Source organism: Macrobrachium nipponense, chromosome 20 (assembly GCF_015104395.2).
Source record: "Macrobrachium nipponense isolate FS-2020 chromosome 20, ASM1510439v2, whole genome shotgun sequence".
NCBI classification, from domain to species: domain Eukaryota; kingdom Metazoa; phylum Arthropoda; class Malacostraca; order Decapoda; family Palaemonidae; genus Macrobrachium; species Macrobrachium nipponense.
The window spans coordinates 19,924,208-19,943,622 of NC_061089.1; the positions used below are offsets into that span (position 1 = coordinate 19,924,208).

Consider the following 19,415-nt stretch of genomic DNA (forward strand, 5'->3'; position numbering starts at 1 on the left):
GTCGTCATGGGTTCCTTCTTAGGTCCCCAGAATGACTCCAAGACCGATTTGGGCTCGGTAAGTAGGAGCGGCGATCCTTCTCCGAGGTCGTTGTGCTGACGAATCAGCGCAATTACCTCAGCAAATGACCTCTGGATCTCAGGAGTGACTGCATCCTGTGGAGACGGCCCGTCAAGCCCGTCCAACGAGAATGCCTCTTGAGACCCTCCTCCTTCCACAGGAGGAACTACGACAGACCCCTCCTGGTCTCCTCCTGCCACTTGCGCATACGATCTGGTTGGTACAAGAACCGTGCCAGGTTCGTAGGGCGTCATGGCGGGATCACGAGGAGCGCGCCCCTCACGATCAATCCTGATCGCCTCGCTCTTCCCGGTGAAGCCCGAGGAAGTTGAAGGGATCGGAGAGGCTGACCTGATGCTCCCCCCGCGCCCACCGGCAGAACCGGTGTGCTGAGGGGGCTGCAGGCCTGGTCGAGTGGCTGGACCAAGAACAGCGGCGACGGTCCCAAGCGTCAGAAGAGCTGCTGCTGGTCCCCCTCTCCGCCCGGTCCCGGCAGGAGCGGCGGTCAGGGGACCTGCAGAGTTGGCTGTCGCGGTGGGAGCGAGGCCTGTCCTCATGGCGCGTCACGCCGCTTGGACCAGCCAAGGCTGGTTCAGGCGACCGAGGGGACTGCTTCCTCGCCTCAGCCCACGAGCAGGTCTGGGACCGTCGTGTCAACCCTGGGTGCCAGCGCGTCGCCGCGAGAGCAGTTGCTGGTCTGGTGAGAGTCACCTGAGCAAGTGTATACCAGGTGTGGCGGAGCAGCGTAGCCCGGTGTGGACACCGTCGTGGTGGTCGGCCCATGTGTTACCAGCATGCCCCTCTCGCCAGGTGACTCAGCAGCCCCTGGACCGTTGGTGTCCCTTGCAGCCCCAGCGAGTACCAGGCCCGTCTGAGATCATCCCCCGTGGCCAGCAAGTCTGAGGAAGGAAAAGTTGGGTAAGTTTAGTGGGGGGGGGGGGGCAGATCCCAGCCTGAGCGAACGGAGGTCCCCGAATACAACTGGATGTCGGGGTATCTCACCTCCCCCTCCACGCTCAACTGATCGAGAGAGGAGAGAGAGTGAGAAACCTCCCCCGAAGGGGAAGGAGCCATACGAGGGAGCTGAGATGGAGGGAGAAAAGAGGAAGACGTGTCCGTGACCAATGGCGTAGCCGAAGAACCCTCCGACGACTCCTTGGCTGGCTTGTGCAGCTTCTTCCTCCCCCCATAGCGCTCCCACTGCTCCTCCGACCAAAAAATACAAGTGTCACATGTCTCGGTGCGAGAGCATTCTCGCCCTCTACACCGAGCACAAAAATCATGAGGATCAACCTCTACAGATGATCGGAAGGCCCCACACTTTCGGCCCCCAACACCAGGGCACAATCTGCGACTGATGGGGCAAGGGGGTCTCTCCGGCTCTTGTAGTTCCATATCCATAGCAAAAAGGCACTTATGAATACAAAAATACACACGCACTTACTATTATCCTTGCAATAGCACACAAGTAAAAGGAAAAGCAAAAAAGTCTTCACGCAGTGAAGCAAACCAAGCATACGACAGAAGCGGGCAGAGACATGAAGCAGCACGTCCCTCCACTAGCGCGGCCAAAAGCAAAGTGACTCCTCTCCTCGTAGTTGAGCTGACCACCAACTGCCGGACAAGTAGTTAACTACAGAACCCCCTTGTTCAAAGCTTATGACCGGTTCAGCTGCCGCTAAGTACCTTCCTATTGTTAAGGACCGAGGGTTTGTATACGTATCGGTGAAATTTGACTCGACCGAAATGGTAAAAAAACGCAATTGTAAGCTAAAACTCTTACATTTTAGTAATATTCAATCATTTACCTTTATTTTGCAACACATTGGAAGTCTCTAGCACAATATTTCGATTCATGGTGAATTTATGAAGAAAAAAAACATTTTTCCTTACGTCCGCGCGGTAACTTCCGAAAAAATCATAAATTTTAAATTAGCCGTTACATAAAGTTTTATATATGAAAATGTGCACAATTTCATGTACAATACAACAAAAAACAACCCATGGTTGTAGCTTTTATCAGTTTTGAAATATTTTCATATAAATAACGATAAATAGAAAAAATTCGTCCTTCAGTCAACTTTAACTCAACTGAAAAGGTCGAAAACTGCAATTGTAAGCTACAACACTTACAGTCTAGTAATATTCAATCGATTACCTTTATTTTTCAACAAACGGGAAGTCTCTAGCACAATATTTCGATTTATGGTGAATTTTTGAAAACCGCTTTATTTTAAGTCCGCGCATTACGAATTCATGCATCATTTTGTGATAATATTTTCTCTGTGTTGCTTTTATTGTTTTACAATGTGTTATATACCAAAATGATTGCAATTTAGTGTACAATAGAAGGACAATAATTAACTCGTTAGTTTTAACAGTTTTGCTCACAGTGCGATTTGTAAACAATTATATATGATTTTTTTTTTCGCTCTGTCATATATGCCAATATTTATATATGAAATATTTTTTTTATTTCTGATAATTGCATACTAAACTTCAGGCAATGACAAAAAAAGGAGCCAAAAATGAACTCTTAATCTTGAAAACTAAGCGTGCTGTGATTTTTGAAAAAAAAAAAAAAAATTCCGCTTCGGTGCTCACTCGCGAACGCCGCCGGCATACGGGAGACGATTTTTAAAATACCGCTTCGGCGTTTAAGGGTTAAGCTGTCAAAAATAAGTAAAAATACTCCACGTATGATTTCCTAAAATTAAAATACTTTAACATTAAAATTAATTTAATACCCTACCTCTAATTCTGGCAAATATGCCAAGTAACGATCAATCTTATCATGATCTTGCTTGATGCAAGCCTCTTTCAGCGAGAGCAATCCAATGGATTTAGTAAGATCTTTCTTTTCAGCATGTTGATACAGAAGAGATGCAACAAAGAGAGATCCATGATCATTCCGTCGAGCCATAGTTGCCGCAGCCTCTTCAATCTGGCCAATGCTGACCTGACTGAAGATTTTCAAAAGTGATGATTTTAATATCACTACTTACTCCACTTTGCATATCCTATATTGAATCACTACAAGGAATTTACAAAGATAATGTACAGAGCAACAATGTATTGTAGTTACACTGTAAAGCCTAACACACAAACAGCAACTCAAACAGAACAATAGAGATAGAATAAATGATACTTACAAACTATGCAACTATTACAGATAAGAGAAATTTTAATATTCAAAACCTGAAATTATTTTGAACACTGTTACCATTTGTAAAAGTAACTCACATGCATGTTTGATTTAGTAATGGTCTAGCATTACATGAATGAATCTTTGTGACTATGTATATTTTTAAATATAATTTAGTGTGTTTGCTATACAAACTTTATTTCACAATCTTTATTCAGGGTATAATAGAGGAATTTGACTATTTGTCTAGCAAAAATAACCTCCTTCTGGGGTCAGAATAGGCCTAAGAAAAATGTAACCTTTGGCCTTTTGGATGCACAGTAAATTTTGTTCTAGTTTTTATCCCATACACAAATATTCCAAGCTTTATTCCAGAAAATGAATTTATAAATAAAAATATGGCATGAATACTTACAGGGATGCAGCAAAATCAAATGCGCCTTCATATATTGTGGAAGCAGCCCAACCAAGAGTAATCTTCTTGACAAGCTCTTCACTATAACCCCTACGACATTTGGCAATAGACATAGCTTCCCGGAAACACCTATTCTTCATCAGCAATTCTATGGCTTCTTCAACCTAAAATATGCAAATTGTTCAGTTCACCATTATAGTATATGAAATTAACTGATTTATTGTATAAAAAGGAAATAAAATGAAAGGCTAATTAACATTTCACATTTTATAAAGCATTTATTAGAATTCCACAATTTTATCATTATTATCTTTCACTTTTGTGGTTTATCATTATTATCTTTCACTTTTGTGGAGAGTGCAAGATAAAATGACAAATCTGCAGATATTTCCTTATGTTGAAACTGCTTTAGCAAAAGCTGAAATATTACTGCAGTTATAACATCCAAAATTATTAGCAATTAGGATAGATGACATCTGCTATATTCTGTAAAAACTGCCCTTGCATGTAGTTATGGAGTCCCCTACTAGTTACATGTTTCACAGAAATGGTCAATGGAAAAGAAAAGGGTTGAAGAGGAAAACTCCAAGTGCATGGTTAACTTAGTATAAATTCTGACTCTTTGGGTATTTTAATGATATGACCTACTCTGATAGAGCTGCATAAAATACATATTTTATTATTAATAATAATAAAGTGCAATCAACATAATCAGAAGTTTGGCTTTACCCTCTAACAGCAGGCTTACCTAATTGTGTAATCTGTACACTGAGATCCAACAAAAAAAGGTCAGCATTTTATATGAATAAAAACCATTTCAATTACAATTTGGAAGGAAAAGTATAAAAATATTTACAACAGCAGTATTACTAGAAATTTTTACAAAAGAAAGTATTTTTCTCTCCTTGTTCTTGAGCAATCAATTTTAGGCGTTTTTTTCAAAGCTGATAATTCTTATTTTACCTTCAGTGCAAAGGTGTATTGGAATTATGGAGGAGTAATGATAGTAGTTTATATTTGACAACATCTCCAAAGGTTGAGAGAGAGAGAGAGAGAGAGAGAGAGAGAGAGAGAGAGAGAGAGAGAGAGAGAGAGAGAGAGAGAGAGAGATTGGTGGAAGAATGAATGGGAGTGGTTAAATGGCAGTCGGAAGCGTGTCTGTTGTGGCGCTCTGTAGTATATCAGTGAGTCTGTTACGAGAGTCATAAGCAGTAAGGCATCTGGTGAAGTCAGAGTTGGTTTTGGCAGCAGTTATCCTTTGGTGGTTAGTTGTTTTGGTGTTATTTGATAGATTTTGGGGTTGTAAAGTTGTTGTGTGTGTGTCTGTCTGGTTGTGGTGAGATTGAAGAGGTTGGTGGTGCATTTTGGTGTCTGTGAGTGGTGGTTGGGGCAGTGTTGGTGTTGGTGGGTTGTTGTGCTGGGGTAAGCTGTGGTTGTCATGGGCTGTTGGTGTTCGTCTGCAGTGATTTGTCGGGTTGTTGAGTTGTTGTGGGGTTGTGGGTCTCAGTTGGTTGATTTGTGTTTGGTTATCGGCGGTGGTTGTGTGTCGGCTAGCTTATAGCCTATCCAGCGGACAACACAGCCTAGCCCTAAGTATCGAGCCAGAGGTGAGTACGTGTTTGTGTTTTTTTTGTTTTGTGTGTTCGGTATTTTGTTGAACCAATTGTCCTGCAGGTTAAAAGTAACGTAAAGGGGAAAGTGTGTGTGGGAAACTTTGTTAGCGTGTACAATTAACGTAACTGTGGGGAGTTTGCTTGCTTTTTTTTACTTGGCTTTGATTCCGCAACATTATTTTTTGGCGCCCTCGAACAGGGACTGCTGGTGTGGCAGCTGCAGGACGATTGGCCTAGGCTAGTGGGATGGAAGGATTTAGTGAAGTGGAGGGGCTGAAGGAGGAGTTGCGTTTGGTGAGGGAAGCTAAGCAAAGGTTGGAAGTGCAGAATGAGAGGTTAAGGGTAGAGTGTGAGGAGCTGAAGAGTGAATTAGAGGAAATGAGAGGAATGCTAAGGAGTGCCAAAGTGGAAATGAAAGAAGAAGTGAAAGGAGCGGAAGAGAGAATGGTTGAAAAAATGGACGAAAAATTCTTAATGATGATGAATGCAGTGCAGATGATGAAGGGGTTCATGGGAGAGGGGGCTGTAGAAGGTAGGCCTACTGGGTCTTGTGATGGGCCAGGAGTGGTAGGGAAAGGGGAAGAGCGAGTGGATGAGATTAAGTGATGAAGGTGACTTGGTTGTGATAGGTAAGGGAAAGAAGGGAAAGAGACAGGCTAAGGATAAACCTGAGGAAAAGAATAAGAAGAGGGCTGAGGAAAAGAAGACTGAGGGAAAGAAGGCTAGTATGGATAACGGACAGGATGAGACTAGGACTGAATACATTGGGGAAAGGGCTGAGAGTGATTTAGATAGCGGTGAGTGGAAACAGGTGGGAAGAAAGAAGGCTAAGAAGAGTGTAACCAGGAGCATGGATGTTAGTATGGAAGTTGATTCGCTGTATTCAGATGAGGTTAAGAGGGATCAGAGTGGAAGTAACTATAGTGAGAGTGAGAGAGAGCAGGAAGTATGAAAGGCTGTATATATGACAGAGATACCTAGATGTGCACAATACGAGGAATATGGTAGTATGGACATAGGGGATTTTTTTAAGGAATATGAGAAGTATTGTGAGGCAAAGTATAGGGATAACAAGAGAGTCTGGGCAAGAGAGTTGGTAGCTTTTTAACGGGATTTTTGTTGAGTATGTATGGGGTAATGATGAGTGTGGGGAATGTGCCTTATGAGTGTGTGAAAGCCAGGATTGTGGAACAGGCGAAGAGGATAAAGAGTAGTGTTAGATATAGGAGAAAACATGGTTTTGATGAGGTAAGAATGAATGTTGGCAAGTCGTTGTCGATGTATGTGTGCAGGTTGGAAACATTAGCCATGAAAAAGTTTGGGGACGAAGGGATAAATGAGCGTAAAGAGTTAGTGAGGAAGTTGTTGGGGACTGTGCCTGAGAGTGTGTACGAGTTTGTAAATCTGAAACGTAAGGAGAAAATGCGATGGACGAATGAAAGGTTGACGTGGAACGACATTTTGGAAATAGTGGAGGATTATGAGTTGGATAGGTGTAAGAAAGAGAGTAGAAGTGTTAGTGTTAGGACTGAAGTAGCTGAAGTTATGCCAGAGTTTAAGAGCTATAGGGAGGCAGTTTTGGATTGGGCCAAGGCGAATGGCAGAGCGAGTGGTTGATAGGAGTGTTAGAGCCAGTAACGCAAGTATGGTTAGCCCTAAGAGAGATCGGAGTGCAAGCGTTGGAAGAGTAGGGTCGGTTAGTCGTGAAAGAGAGCAGCAGTGTTACAGATGTGGAAAGCTAGGGCACAGGAAGAATGAATGTTGGTGGGCGTTGGGAGCCTGCTTCGGGTGTGGACAGATGGGCATTTAGTGAGTGAGTGTAAGATGGGGATATTAAATGTTACAGGTGTGGGCAAGTAGGGCATATAGCAAGTGGATGTCGAGGCACCCATGTGACTGAGGTTTGCGGTAATTGCGGGAAGAACGGGCATTATGCTAGGATGTGTAAAGAACAGCGAGCAAAATGTGTTGAATGTGGAATGGAAGGTCATGTGGCAAGTGTGTGTGAGCGAAAGAGGATGAGTCAGGTTGGAAATTCGGGAAACTAGGTATAAAGGGGATTCAGTTGGGTGGGTCCTCTGGTGTGCGGGCAGTAAGAGTGATGCATGTGTGTGAAGGACTGTTGCATGAAAAAGGGTTTGGAGGAAGAGCTCATGAATGTATGAGTGTAAAAGTGAGGTGCAAAGGGGTGTGTTTGGTTGCTTTGATTGATACTGGGTGCAGTGTCAGTGTTCTTTTTAAGAATGGATGTGACAAGTTGCAGAGTGAAGTGAAATTACGAAATGTAAAGGGGAGGTACGAGGAACAGGAAATTTGGGTATGCCTGTCGAGGGAATGTTGCATGAAAATGTAGAAATCGAAGGGGTAGTGATGGATGAAGGTGACTTTTATGTGATCGAGGGAATGAGTGATAAGTATGATATGTTGTTAGGGTACAGGTTCCTGGAGAAGTGTGGGATGGTGGTCCATCCGAGCAGGAAAATGATTGAGTTGCATAGGAAGGGGAATGTACATGAGAGTTGTACTTGGATAGGGATGGAGGAGTAAGCAGTAAAATATGGAAGAGAGTGCCGTTGGTTGCGAAAGAGTGTAAAAGTGCCGCGAGAAGTCGGAGAAGTTGTTAGTGTGAAAGTTGCGTGGCCCAATAGTCTTGGGATTGTCAAAGGTGACAAGTGTGCATATGTGGTTGAGGGTGTGGATGCGAACAAGTTGGTAAGAGCGAGCATGCATGTGTACGACAGGATTTTGGATGTGGAGAATCCTAAGGTTTTTGTAGCCTCATTGCCGAGTGTTAGGAAAAGAGAGTGCGGGGTATACGTGAATGTGATTGTGTGGGGTTGTTATATACGTTGGTGGATGTGGATGACGAAAGATATGTTACAGTGGGGCAGGTGATGACAGGTAGCATGAAAGAAAGTGATGAGTAGAAGTATGACGATTTGAGAGAAAGAATTGAGGTGGATGAAAATGTTGGTGATGACGAGATGGAGCGGCTGATGCAGATGTTGTGGGATAGGCAGGGTGCGTTGAGTCGGGGTGACAAGGATTTCAGGGGATCTGAGCTTCCAGAGTTCAAGATAGTTTTGAATGACAATACCCCCATATATCAGCGTCCCCGACACTTTTCTGCGCCTGTTGCTCGAGAGACTGAGGAACAGTGTGAGGAACTTGAGAGAGTGGGAGAGATTGAGAGGAGCGAGAGTGCTTGGAATAGTCCCATAGTCCCAGTACGCAAGACAGATGGGAGTTTGAGGAAGTGTGTATATTACAGGAAGGTGAATGAAGTGACTGTGAAGGAGCGATTCCCGATGAATGAGGTGTCTGATTGTGTGTATAAGATGCATGGGATGAGTGTTCACAAAATTGGATTTGGTAAGGGGCTATTACCAGATGCCTCTTGAGGAAGGGAGCAGGCATGTTACGGCTTTTTCGAGTGGTAGCTGTCACTATCAATTCAAGAGGTTAAGTTTTGGATTGGCTAATGCACCTGCTGCCTTCCAAAGGGCGATGAATGTAGTTTTGGCTGGTTTTGATAGAAGGAAGGTGACTGTGTTTATAGATGACGTTTTGATTGTAAGTGAGACTGTTGAGGAAAATATGGAACTGCTTGAGAAGGTGTTAGAACGGTTAGAAGAGGTTGGAGTGAAAGTGAAGCTGGAGAAGTGTATGTGGTTGGCTGGAGAAGTGGAATTTCTTGGTCATAAGGTGAGTGCGAGTGGCGTAAGGAGAGTGAAAAATTTGTGGAAAAAGTAAAGGAGTTTCCACGTCCTTGGACCATGCAGGAGTTAAAGGGTTTTTTGGGTTTGATTGAGTTCGTGAGGAAGTTTGTTAGGGATTGTTCGGGTATAGGGAAGCCGCTGACTGAATGGACCAGGAAGAAAAACTGTACTAAGCTGAGGTGGGATGAGCAAATGGTGGGAGCATTTGAGAGATTGAAAGAGGAGGCTGCTAGAGACGTTACCTTGGCTTTTCCAGACTATAGTGAGGATGCCAGAAAGCTTGAGTTGTATGCTGATGCTAGTAAGTTTAGTATGGGAGGATGCTTGGTGCAGATGCAAGAGGTGCATGGGGAGGGACAATTGAGAGTGATTGCGTATGTGAGTAAAGCTTTTACTAAAGCAAAAGTGAATGGGATCCAAATAAGGTACCTGAGGGGTTAGTTGTAAAAGAGAGGTTTGAAGGGAATGACAGTGTGTGTGAATGTTTGTTTTCAGCATTGAAAGACTTGGAAGGTAGGGGTCTGGTTGAAGAGGTACCCGGTAGTGTGATTGAGTTGCGAGTGAAGTTGATGAGTGATGTGCAGAAGGAAGTGGCATATGTGGAGGAACAAGGTGGGGAAGGAGAAATGTTGCATGAATTGTTGTCAGCAGTAGTTGAGTTGTTTGGAATAAAAGTGTTATTGTATTTTGGATGGACAGACTGGTTGAGTATCAAGGAAGGGTGAGTACAGGTAATGAACATGGGGTTTTGATGATTCAGTGCGGGGAACGTGGTTGTAATTGGTTGGTTACAAAAAGGGACTGTGAAGGGGATCCGAGTCAGAATTGTGGAAATGGGGAATTAACTGAGGATGAATGTGATGAGGATTGTGATGTGATAACCCGGTGGACGTGGTAGTGAATGTGTGTATGCATGGGACTCGAGGAAAAATGGTGACGTTTGTCCGAGTAAATGATAGGGAGTACTGTAGTTTGGTTGACATAGGGGCACAAGTTTCCTTGGTGAGTGGGTCAGTGGTGAGTGAACTTGAGAGATGTGATTGGGAAGTGAAAAGGCAGTCTACAAGTGTAAGAATACATGGGTTAGGACAAGGAAGTGTTTTAGTATGGAAAGAGGTACGGTTAAAGGTTAGGTTAGGAGATCTGGAAGTAGTACATAACTTTATAGTTATAGGAGAAAATTATATGCCGTCTTGCTTTTTAATAAGGATAGATTTTTTGAGGATCCATGATATGGACCTAGTTATAGGAAATGGAATTCTTGGAAAGGGGGGCAGACAATTAGCTAGGATTCAAGATAGTAATGTATTTGTAGTAAACTTTGTGGGTATGATTGATATTGCTAGGAGTGAGAATGATCTGTTGAGTGAGGAAGAGATTGAGGAAATGCAAGAAAGGTGCCTGGAGATAAGTGTGTTGCGACAATGTGTTGTGGGAGGAGTGCGTGTGGAAGATTGGCCATGTGAGTTGGATATATATAAGAGGGTTGCTAAGCGGTTTGTGGTGTGTAAAAACGTAGTGTACTTTTTGCATCAGAAAGGGGTGAATGACAGGGAAGTGTATGTGCCGGTGTTTTCTGTTGAGTCAGCTGTGAGTATGTGTTTGTTGGTGCATGATCGGTTTGGGCATATGGGGAAAAATAAGTAGTGGGAATGCATGAGAGAGATTGTATGCCCCTGGCTTAAACAAGATTTGTGTGGATGTGGCTGTCACGTGTGAAGACTGTCAGAGGGGAAAGTATCAGTGTGCGCATGCAAATCCACCTGTGTTGCGATTGCAGATGAAAGAGCTGTTTGAAATGCTTGTGATTGATTGTGTTTCTTTGCCTAGGACTGCGAGAGGACACGTGGGGATGATTGTGATGGTGGATCACATGAGTAAATTTGCCTAAGTGGTTCCCATCAAAGATAAGAGGAGTGAAACTCTTGCCCGAATGGTGGGTCAAGTGATGTTGCCCATGTGTGTGTGTAAGCCGGCAAAAATGTTGAGTGATAATGGACCTGAGTTTGTGGGATGGGAATTTGAAGAAATGTTGAAGGAATGGGGTATTATGCATGTGTAGTCTACTCCGTATATGCCCAGAGCGAATGGGTTGGCTGAACAGATTGTTAGGACGATGACAGATTTTGCGAATGATGAGTAAGGGCAACAGGGATTGGGATATGTATGTAGGACGTGCAGTGTGGGTATATAACGCCACACTACAGAAGAGTATAGATATGTCCCCTTGTAAATATGTGTTGAATTTTGAAAGGATTGTCAGGGCGCGTTTGGGTCTGTCAGAAGGTGATCGGGATTTGTGGAAGAAAGCGAGTGAAAGGTGTAGTTTTAAGATTGGGGATAAGGTGTTGAAAGAGGTGGTTGAGATGGGGAGAATGAATGTGAATAAGGTAAGGGAGAAATTTAAAGGGCCTTTTGAGATTTTGGAAGTGGGACCGAGTGGATTGAGTTATGTTTTGGGGAAATTGCGAGTAGGTGGGGGAATGGATGAGGTTAGGGCACACCACAACCAACTCCGTAAATGGAGGGAAGTACTGCAGTATGTTCAGGAGAATGCGATGAGTGAGTGGTTGAGGGTGAATAAGTATGAACCAACTGTCAGTGAACAAATGGGTCTGGGAGATCGACAGTTGGTTTTGGTTGAGTATGGAAGAAAACAGAAGAGTGTGGAGAGAGGAAATGGAAGGGAAAAGCGTGAACGGCATGTAAGGGGGTTGGTAGTGGGGTGCAAATGGTTGATAAGCGTGTGCTACAGATGACTTTGAGGGAATGAATGATACTTGTAGTGTATGTGGGTTTGAGTTGACAGGGACAAATAAGACTTCAGTGAGAAGGAAACTGAGTAGTGAGGAGGTAGTTGATAGGATGGATAAGTCTTTGCGGGCGTTTGACAGAAGTATGCATGAACTGAGTGGTTTGGTGGCCGAAATAGGGGAGATGTTGGAACCAGAGTTAGAAAACACCGGTGAAGTAGTGAATGGAATTTGGGAGGATGGTGGTGAGGGAGATAATAGGAGTTTGAATGAAAGTGGTTTGGAAGAAGTGAATGGCGATGTAACTGAAAGTGTGTATGATGGTCCTCAAACAAGATCCAGGGGGCCTGCATCTGAGCATCCTTGGGTGTTGCGAAAGGCAATTTAGTGCGAATGTTGTGAGAGCAAGGAGACGTTGTCAAATGTAATGGGGAAGGTAATATGGAGGAGTAATGATAGTAGTTTATATTTAAGAGAGAGAGAGAGAGAGAGAGAGACCTTACCTTACAGACCTTACAGTTCGTTCGGGTTGCCCCAGGTCCCTCAGTGAGGCGCCTCTAATGTCTACCAGAGAGTTGCTAGTACATCTTCCGGTATATTTTGCATCTTCCAATCTTGGATGGTCTGGGATGCAGTTTTAGATATTTGTCGAGCTTATTCTTAAACACATCTACGCTCACTCCTGATATATTCCTCAGATGAGCTGGCAACGCATTGCAATAGACGCTGCATTATCGATGCTGGTGCGTAGTGGATTAATGTCCTGTGTCTTTCCTTTCCTTATTTTTCCTGGTATAGTTTTGGGCACTATTAATCTACCTCTGCTTGCTCTTTCTGATATTTTTAGTTCCATGATATTTTCTGTTATTCCTTCTATCTGTTTCCATGCCTGAATTATCATGTAGCGTTCTCTTCTCCTTTCTATACTATATAATTTTAAGGACTGTAGTCTTTCCCAGTAGTCTAGGTCCTTAACTTCTTCTATTCTAGCTGTAAAGGACCTTTGTACACTCTCTATTTGTGCAATATCCTTTTGATAGTGTGGGTACCATATCATATTGCAATATTCAAGTGGACTACGAACATATGTTTTATAAAGCCATAATCATGTGTCAGCTTTTCTTGTTTTGAAGTGCCGTAACAACATTCCCATTTTTGCTTTACATTTTGCCAACAGAATTTGCTATTTGATCATTGCATAACATGTTCCTATTCATCATCACACCAAGGTCTTTAACTGCTTCCTTATTTGTGATTGTCTCATTATTAGGTCCCCTATATGCATATAGCTTTCCTTCTCTGTCTCCATAATTTATTGATTCAAATTTATCAGAGTTAAATACCATCCTATTTACCTCTGCCCAATCATATACTTTTGTTAAGGTCTCTTTGTAGAGCGTTCCTATCTTCATCACAAGTAATTTCTCTACTTATTCTTGTGTCATCAGCGAAACTACTCACTACCGAATCCTTAACATTACTGTCTATGTCTTCAATCATAATAACAAACAATATTGCAGCTGAGCACCGTACCTTGTGGCACACCGGATATTACCTTGGTTTCATCCGATTTCTCATCGTTTGCAATAACTATCTGTTTTCTGTGTGTAAAAATTCTTTTAACCATCTTCCTACTTTATCTACGATATTGTGTTTTTCTAATTTTCTTTGCTAATATATTATGGTCTACTTTGTCAAAAGCTTTTGCAAAGTCTAGATAAACCACATCTGTTTCATTTCCGCTTTTCATATTTTTGAATATGTTCTCACGGTGGACTAACAGTTGGGTTTGTGTACTTTTTCTGGGTACGAAACCGTGTTGTCCTATATTAAACAAATTATTTTTTATTAAATGTTTCATAATATTTTTCTTCATTACCCTTTCATACACTTTCATAATATGTGATGTTAGACTCACAGGCCTATAATTACTTGCCTCTAGTCTTGATCCACTTTTGAAAGTAGGGGTGATATATGCTAATTTGTGCTCATCATAAATCTTGCCTGTATCTACACTTTGTCTTAATAATATTGCAAGTGGCTTTGCGATAGAATGAACTACTTTCTTTAACAAAATAGCAGGGACTCCATCCGGCCCTGCAGCAGCTCCATTTTTAATTTCATTAATTGCCTGCACAATATCAGCTTCATTAATTTCTATGTCAGCTAAATATTCACTATTTTCTTCCCTTACTTCTATATCATTATCTTCATTATCTATTCTAGGGGTGAATTCTCTCTTATATCGTTCTGCCAGTATGTTGCAAATTTCCTTTTTTCATTCGTTAATCTCCTTCAATTCTCAGAGGGCCTATTTCTATTCTTCTTTTATTCATCTTCTTCGCATATGAGTATAATAGTTTGGGTTTTGTGCTTGATATTTAATAGGGTTTTTTCTTCCAAGTCCCGTTTTTCATTTTCTTTTGATTGTATAATCTTTTGTTCTGCATTTTCTATCTTACTTTTTAGTTCTATAACTTTCCATGCATTTTTTTCTTTTGCAAGACCTTTTTTCCACTTTCTGATTTTCTGGAACAAGATCCTTCTGTCTCTTGGTATGCATGAATGATGTTTACTTTTCTTCTTCGGTATATATTTTTCCACTATTTTCTCCAATATTTTATATAATATCTCCGTATTTACCCTTATGTCATCACTTACGAAAATGTTATCCCAATCTTTGTTTAATTCTTCATTAATTTCTGACCATTTTATATTTTTACTGTAGAAGTTGTATTTTCCATATCCTTCCCACTTTTTCATTTCTTGCTTATCTCTATTTTCACTTGCTTTGGAATGAACTGTTTAATTCTATGACATTATGGTCTGAAATACTCGCATTATAAACTATTATTTCTTTAACATAATTCATCTCATTCACAAATACTAGGTCTAAAGTATTTTCCTTTCTTGTTGGCAGGTGATTTATTTGTTGAATGTTGTATTCTAGTAGCATATCTAATAGCTTTTCAAATTGCCTCTTATCTTCTGCACTACTATTACTCTCTTTTTTATATGTATAAGTACAACCACAATCTCCTATTCGTTCTTTCCATTCTACGAAAGGAAAGTTGAAGTCACCAGATAGGAGAATAGTCCAGTCCTTGTGATTTCTACATATATCATCCAATTTTTCAATTATTAAGTCAAACTCTTTAGTATTAGGAGGTCTATATATTACTATGTTCATCAATTTTTTGCAGATTCAAATTCTACCGCTATTAGTTCACATTCTGAGTTACTATATTTCTCATATATTTTTCCTTGTTTTTTGTCTTTCCCATATATTGCGGTTCCCCCTTGATTCCTATTTTTTCTATCTGATCTATAAGTTTGGAACCCTTTTATTTGATCATCATTCCCAGTCTCTTGGGAATACCAGGTTTCACTTATAATCATTATATCTATTTTCTTTTCATTTTGGGTTAGTTCTTCTAAGTACTCTATTTTTCTTTTTGAGTTACTCGTAACTAAACCCTGCGCATTCATCACTATGATGGTTTGCGTGTTTTCTCCTTCATTTAATACTGGTAGTAATAAGGATTTTCCCATGTCTCTTTCCTGTTCTGGTATGTTGTTCTTTTTTCATTTCCAGAAATTCTGACATTAAAAAATCTAACTTTTCCATAATATTTGATCTTCCTTCATCATAATTATTCATTTTGTGTCTGAATCTGCAATTTTCCTCCTCCGTTTCTGCAATATCCTCTTGCATAATAAATACAGTTATTATCTCTTGAGTAGAATTTCGGAGCTGATGCTTTGAAATTTTATGCTGACACCTCTGCATATCTCATTGGTGGTTTGCTTTTCTCTTTTACCTGATATTCTTGATTTCTCTCTTTATTTGTTTCTTTCTTATTTTGGATTTTATTACTTGGTTGGTTATTTATTTGATTATGATTCATGGCTACAGGGTGCATATATTTGCATTTTTTGTCGAACTTACATCCTTTTCCTTCTTTAGGTTTTTACATATTTTTTGGATGCAGATCTCTGCAATCATCCCCATATCCATCTAAGTATGCACATTTACCATATATTTCATAGTTTTGACATATCTTAGGATGTTTGTAGTAACATCTTTCTCCAAATCTGCAATTCCCTCTTTTCAAAAGGTTGCAGATTTTGTCTTTCTTGTCTATTTTTTTCCTCTTTCCCGTCATTGTGTAGATCTGGGTAGAGCCTCTTCGGGATTTGCTTTTCTGTTGTCATATCGTAATTTATTTCTTCGTAGGTATGCTGCTTTATTGCCTCATATGTAGTATCAATGAGTATCTCTGCATCCATACTTTTATCTTGTTCTTTGTTTTCCTTATTTTTTTCTGTCATTTCATTTTTGTTTACTTCTCTTCCGTTTTCCTCTTCTTCTTTTTCTTCTTCTTCTTCCTCTTCCTCTTCTTCTTCATCCTCAACTATTTGTACATTCAATCTTGATTTAATAACATTGTCTATCCATTGATAGACATGTTGAACAAAAAAATTCCTGTATCTTTTCTCAAATCTTGTATTACCTCAGCACACTGTGGATGGGTCGGAATGTTGCATGCAGCACATTTTCTGATTAGGTTTGGGATTGACTATGCTATACAAACCTTACACAGTTTGCATGCTTTTGGCATTCTTTTTCCTAATGCATCAATTAGGATATTCACAAGATTCACCTTATTTCATTTTCTTTGTCGGAATATGTTGGTTTATGTATATTTTCTTTATGAGTCTCTTGACCACTTGGATTTTATTTGGAACTTCTTCAATTATTTTCAAGATGTTTTCATTAGATTTGTTCCAGTTTGAAGGATTATATCCTTCTAATATATCTATGAATGGCTTTGTTATCTTTTTTGGTTAGGGACGTTGCTGATTTCATAGATGAGAAATGCCAGTTCCCTTCCTGCTACCTCATCGCTTTGCGAATCTGCTAAACACGCCAAATTACGCCACCTCTTCCCGCAGTTGGAACTTACTGCCATCTTGTTCTGATTTATAGTATTACACTTGATAAACTAACTTAGAAGACGCTTTATCCTACTATTTTTTCACACTAATCTTATCACCGATAGTTCACGAACACTTCTAGATATTTCTCAAATTCTAGTCGTATGTTAAACTTGTGATATCTGTTGATTAATCTGACTTCACGCGGGTACGTCTCACCAAGCAAGATGGCTACTACGAGAGAGAGAGAGAGAGAGAGAGAGAGAGAGAGAGAGAGAGAGAGAGAGAGAGAGAGAGAGAGAGAGAGAGACTGGTGGAAGAATGAATGGGAGTGGTTAAATGGCAGTCGGAAGCGTGTCTGTTGTGGCGCTCTGTAGTATATAAGTGGGAGTCTGTTACGAGAGTCGTAAGCAGTGAGGCGTCTGGTGAAGTCAGAGTTGGTTTTGGCAGCAGTTATCCTTTGGTGGTTAGTTGTTTTGGTGTTATTTGAAGATTTTGGAGTTGTAAAGTTGTTGCGCGTGTGTCTGTCTGGTTGTGGGGAGGTTGAAGAGGTTGCTGGTGCATTTCGGTGTCTGAGAGTGGTGGTTGGGGCAGTGTTGGTGTTGGCGGGTTGTTGTGCTGGGGTAAGTTGTGTGGTTGTCGTGTTCTTTTGGGCTGTTGGTGTTCATCTGCAGTGATCTGTTGGGTTGTTTTTTGTGGGGTTGTGGGTCTCAGTTGGTTGGTTTGTGTTTGGTTATCGGCAGTGGTTGTGTGTCGGCTAGCTTATAGCCTATCCAGCGGACAGCACAGCCTAGCCCGGAGTATCGAGCCAGAGGTGAGTACTTGTTTGTGTTTTTTTTGTTTTGTGTGTTTGGTATTTTGTTGAACCAATTGTCCTGCAGGTTAAAAGTAACATAAAGGGGAAAGTGTGAATGTGGGAAACTTTGTTAGCGTGTACGATTAACGTAACTGTGGGGAGTTTGCTTGCTTTTTTTTTTACTTGGCTTTGATTCCGCCACAGAATTATGAATGACTATTCATTCAAAATACATTCACTAGCAAAATTTAACTTGCCTTATTAATATTGACTAGATATGTTGCTGCAGAAATAAAATCTCCTTCCTCAATCAGTTGTTCTGCATATGCCTCACTTGCATATTCCCACAACCTATAAAATAAATTTTGAAAATACTCCATTTATATGCTAAAAACAAATTGACACTGAAGATAATTAATGCTTTAATTATGTTTCTAAAACGTAAATCATGGATGACAGAAGATGCAATTATGTAACCTTACTTAGAAGACTGACTACCTGTAACACTCATGTTATTTCTTTTTTATTTTTAAAAGTTTGAGGAAACAAATCACTGTTCATACATTCAACTTCAAAATTACAAAAAAATAAGTGTGCCATCAAAAATGGTACTAAGTATCAGTGTGACATCTGTATTACTCTAAACACAAATGCATTCTAGACAGAAATAGCTAGTGCATGTCAATGAATTCACCATAGCCTTAAAAGAAATAATAAAAGAAACTGAAGCTATGGCAATGATAACAGAAATGACTTACGAGATGACCAAAACAGATGTTATACAGACAAAGTAGTAGAAGTATTGCCAGAAACCATGTTTATTTTGGATATATTCACAAAGGGATTGTCTGTTCAATGCTATTTGGATTATTTTTATTAAGCTGACCAATCAATGAGGAAAATGACAAAAGAGGTATCATAATTATTCATAAGGTGAACCCTATTCATATGGAACAAGCCCACTGACGTCATTGACTTGAAATTCAAGCTTCCAAAGAATGTGGTGTTAGTAGCAGTATTATTTAAATCCATAATTAAAGAAATGAAAAGAAAACAAAAACAACAGAAATCATGGTGCATCTCTGGGAGGTAAAATCCAAAATCCAAGCCTCTCCTATCCCCCTGCCATCTGAGACAGCTTGGTGAAGCGAGATCTAATGTATTATATAAAAAAGGTACAAAGTGTTCAGAATGAGGTGCAATCATTTGTTTCAGTATTGGTGTTTGATAAGTAGATACATTTCACTTGATGTTAGCCTGGTGTTACTATATATTTGTTAGCTTTGATAAGTTCTGTGGTATATTCAGTGAAGTCATCAACACTTTCTAGCTAGTCTTTTCTAGCATGAGTTTATAGCCTCAGGCACGACAGTTTTGACAATTACAACTACTTCTTGTGCTTTCATATAATAGGGATGTAACAGTCCTGGCTCGAAGATGGAGAAGAAACTTCTCCTCTTGGCTCGAGGATCAGCTACGAAGTCCCTATTCTTCCAGAATTGGCAGGAGAACGCACTGGCGTCAAAGCCAGTCACCTAAGGTTGTTGACGCCTAAGCGGAAGGATATAGAGGAAAGACTTGCGTCTTTTCCACTATGTGATTGTTATATCTCCTAACACTTGTAATTTCTCTCAAAAATAACAATGTCAAATATTGTATTTTTCCTAACTATACAAACCTGAGGTCCTTTAACAATAGGAAGGTACTTAGCGGCAGCTGAACCGGTCGTAAGCTTCAAACAAGGGGATTCGGTAGTTAACTACTTGTCCGGCAGTTGGTGGTCAGCTCGACTGCGAGGAGAGGAGTCACTTTGCTTTAGGCCCAGGAAACGCAGAGTGAGGGGTGGCATGAGGTGGGATTATGTGTAAAGGACGGAAGACCCCGAATACAACTGGATGTCGGGGTATCTCGCCCCCTCCTCCACGCTCAACTGATCGGGCGAAGAGAAGGAGCGAGAAACCCCCCCCTCCCCCACC

General features: G+C 40.8%; 1 protein-coding gene across 2 annotated transcripts in view; it reads right to left on the reverse strand.

Moving 5' to 3' along the window:
• LOC135222774 (gem-associated protein 5-like) overlaps positions 1-19,415 on the reverse strand; it is a 291,182-nt gene that overhangs the window by 43,651 nt on the left and 228,116 nt on the right. For both annotated transcript variants that reach the window (XM_064261034.1, XM_064261043.1), the window contains exons 20-22: positions 17,697-17,790; positions 3,621-3,784; positions 2,813-3,023 (exon numbers count right to left, since the gene is read on the reverse strand). In XM_064261034.1, the coding sequence (XP_064117104.1) occupies positions 2,813-3,023; positions 3,621-3,784; positions 17,697-17,790 (469 nt within the window). The remainder of the gene's footprint in view (positions 1-2,812; positions 3,024-3,620; positions 3,785-17,696; positions 17,791-19,415) is intronic.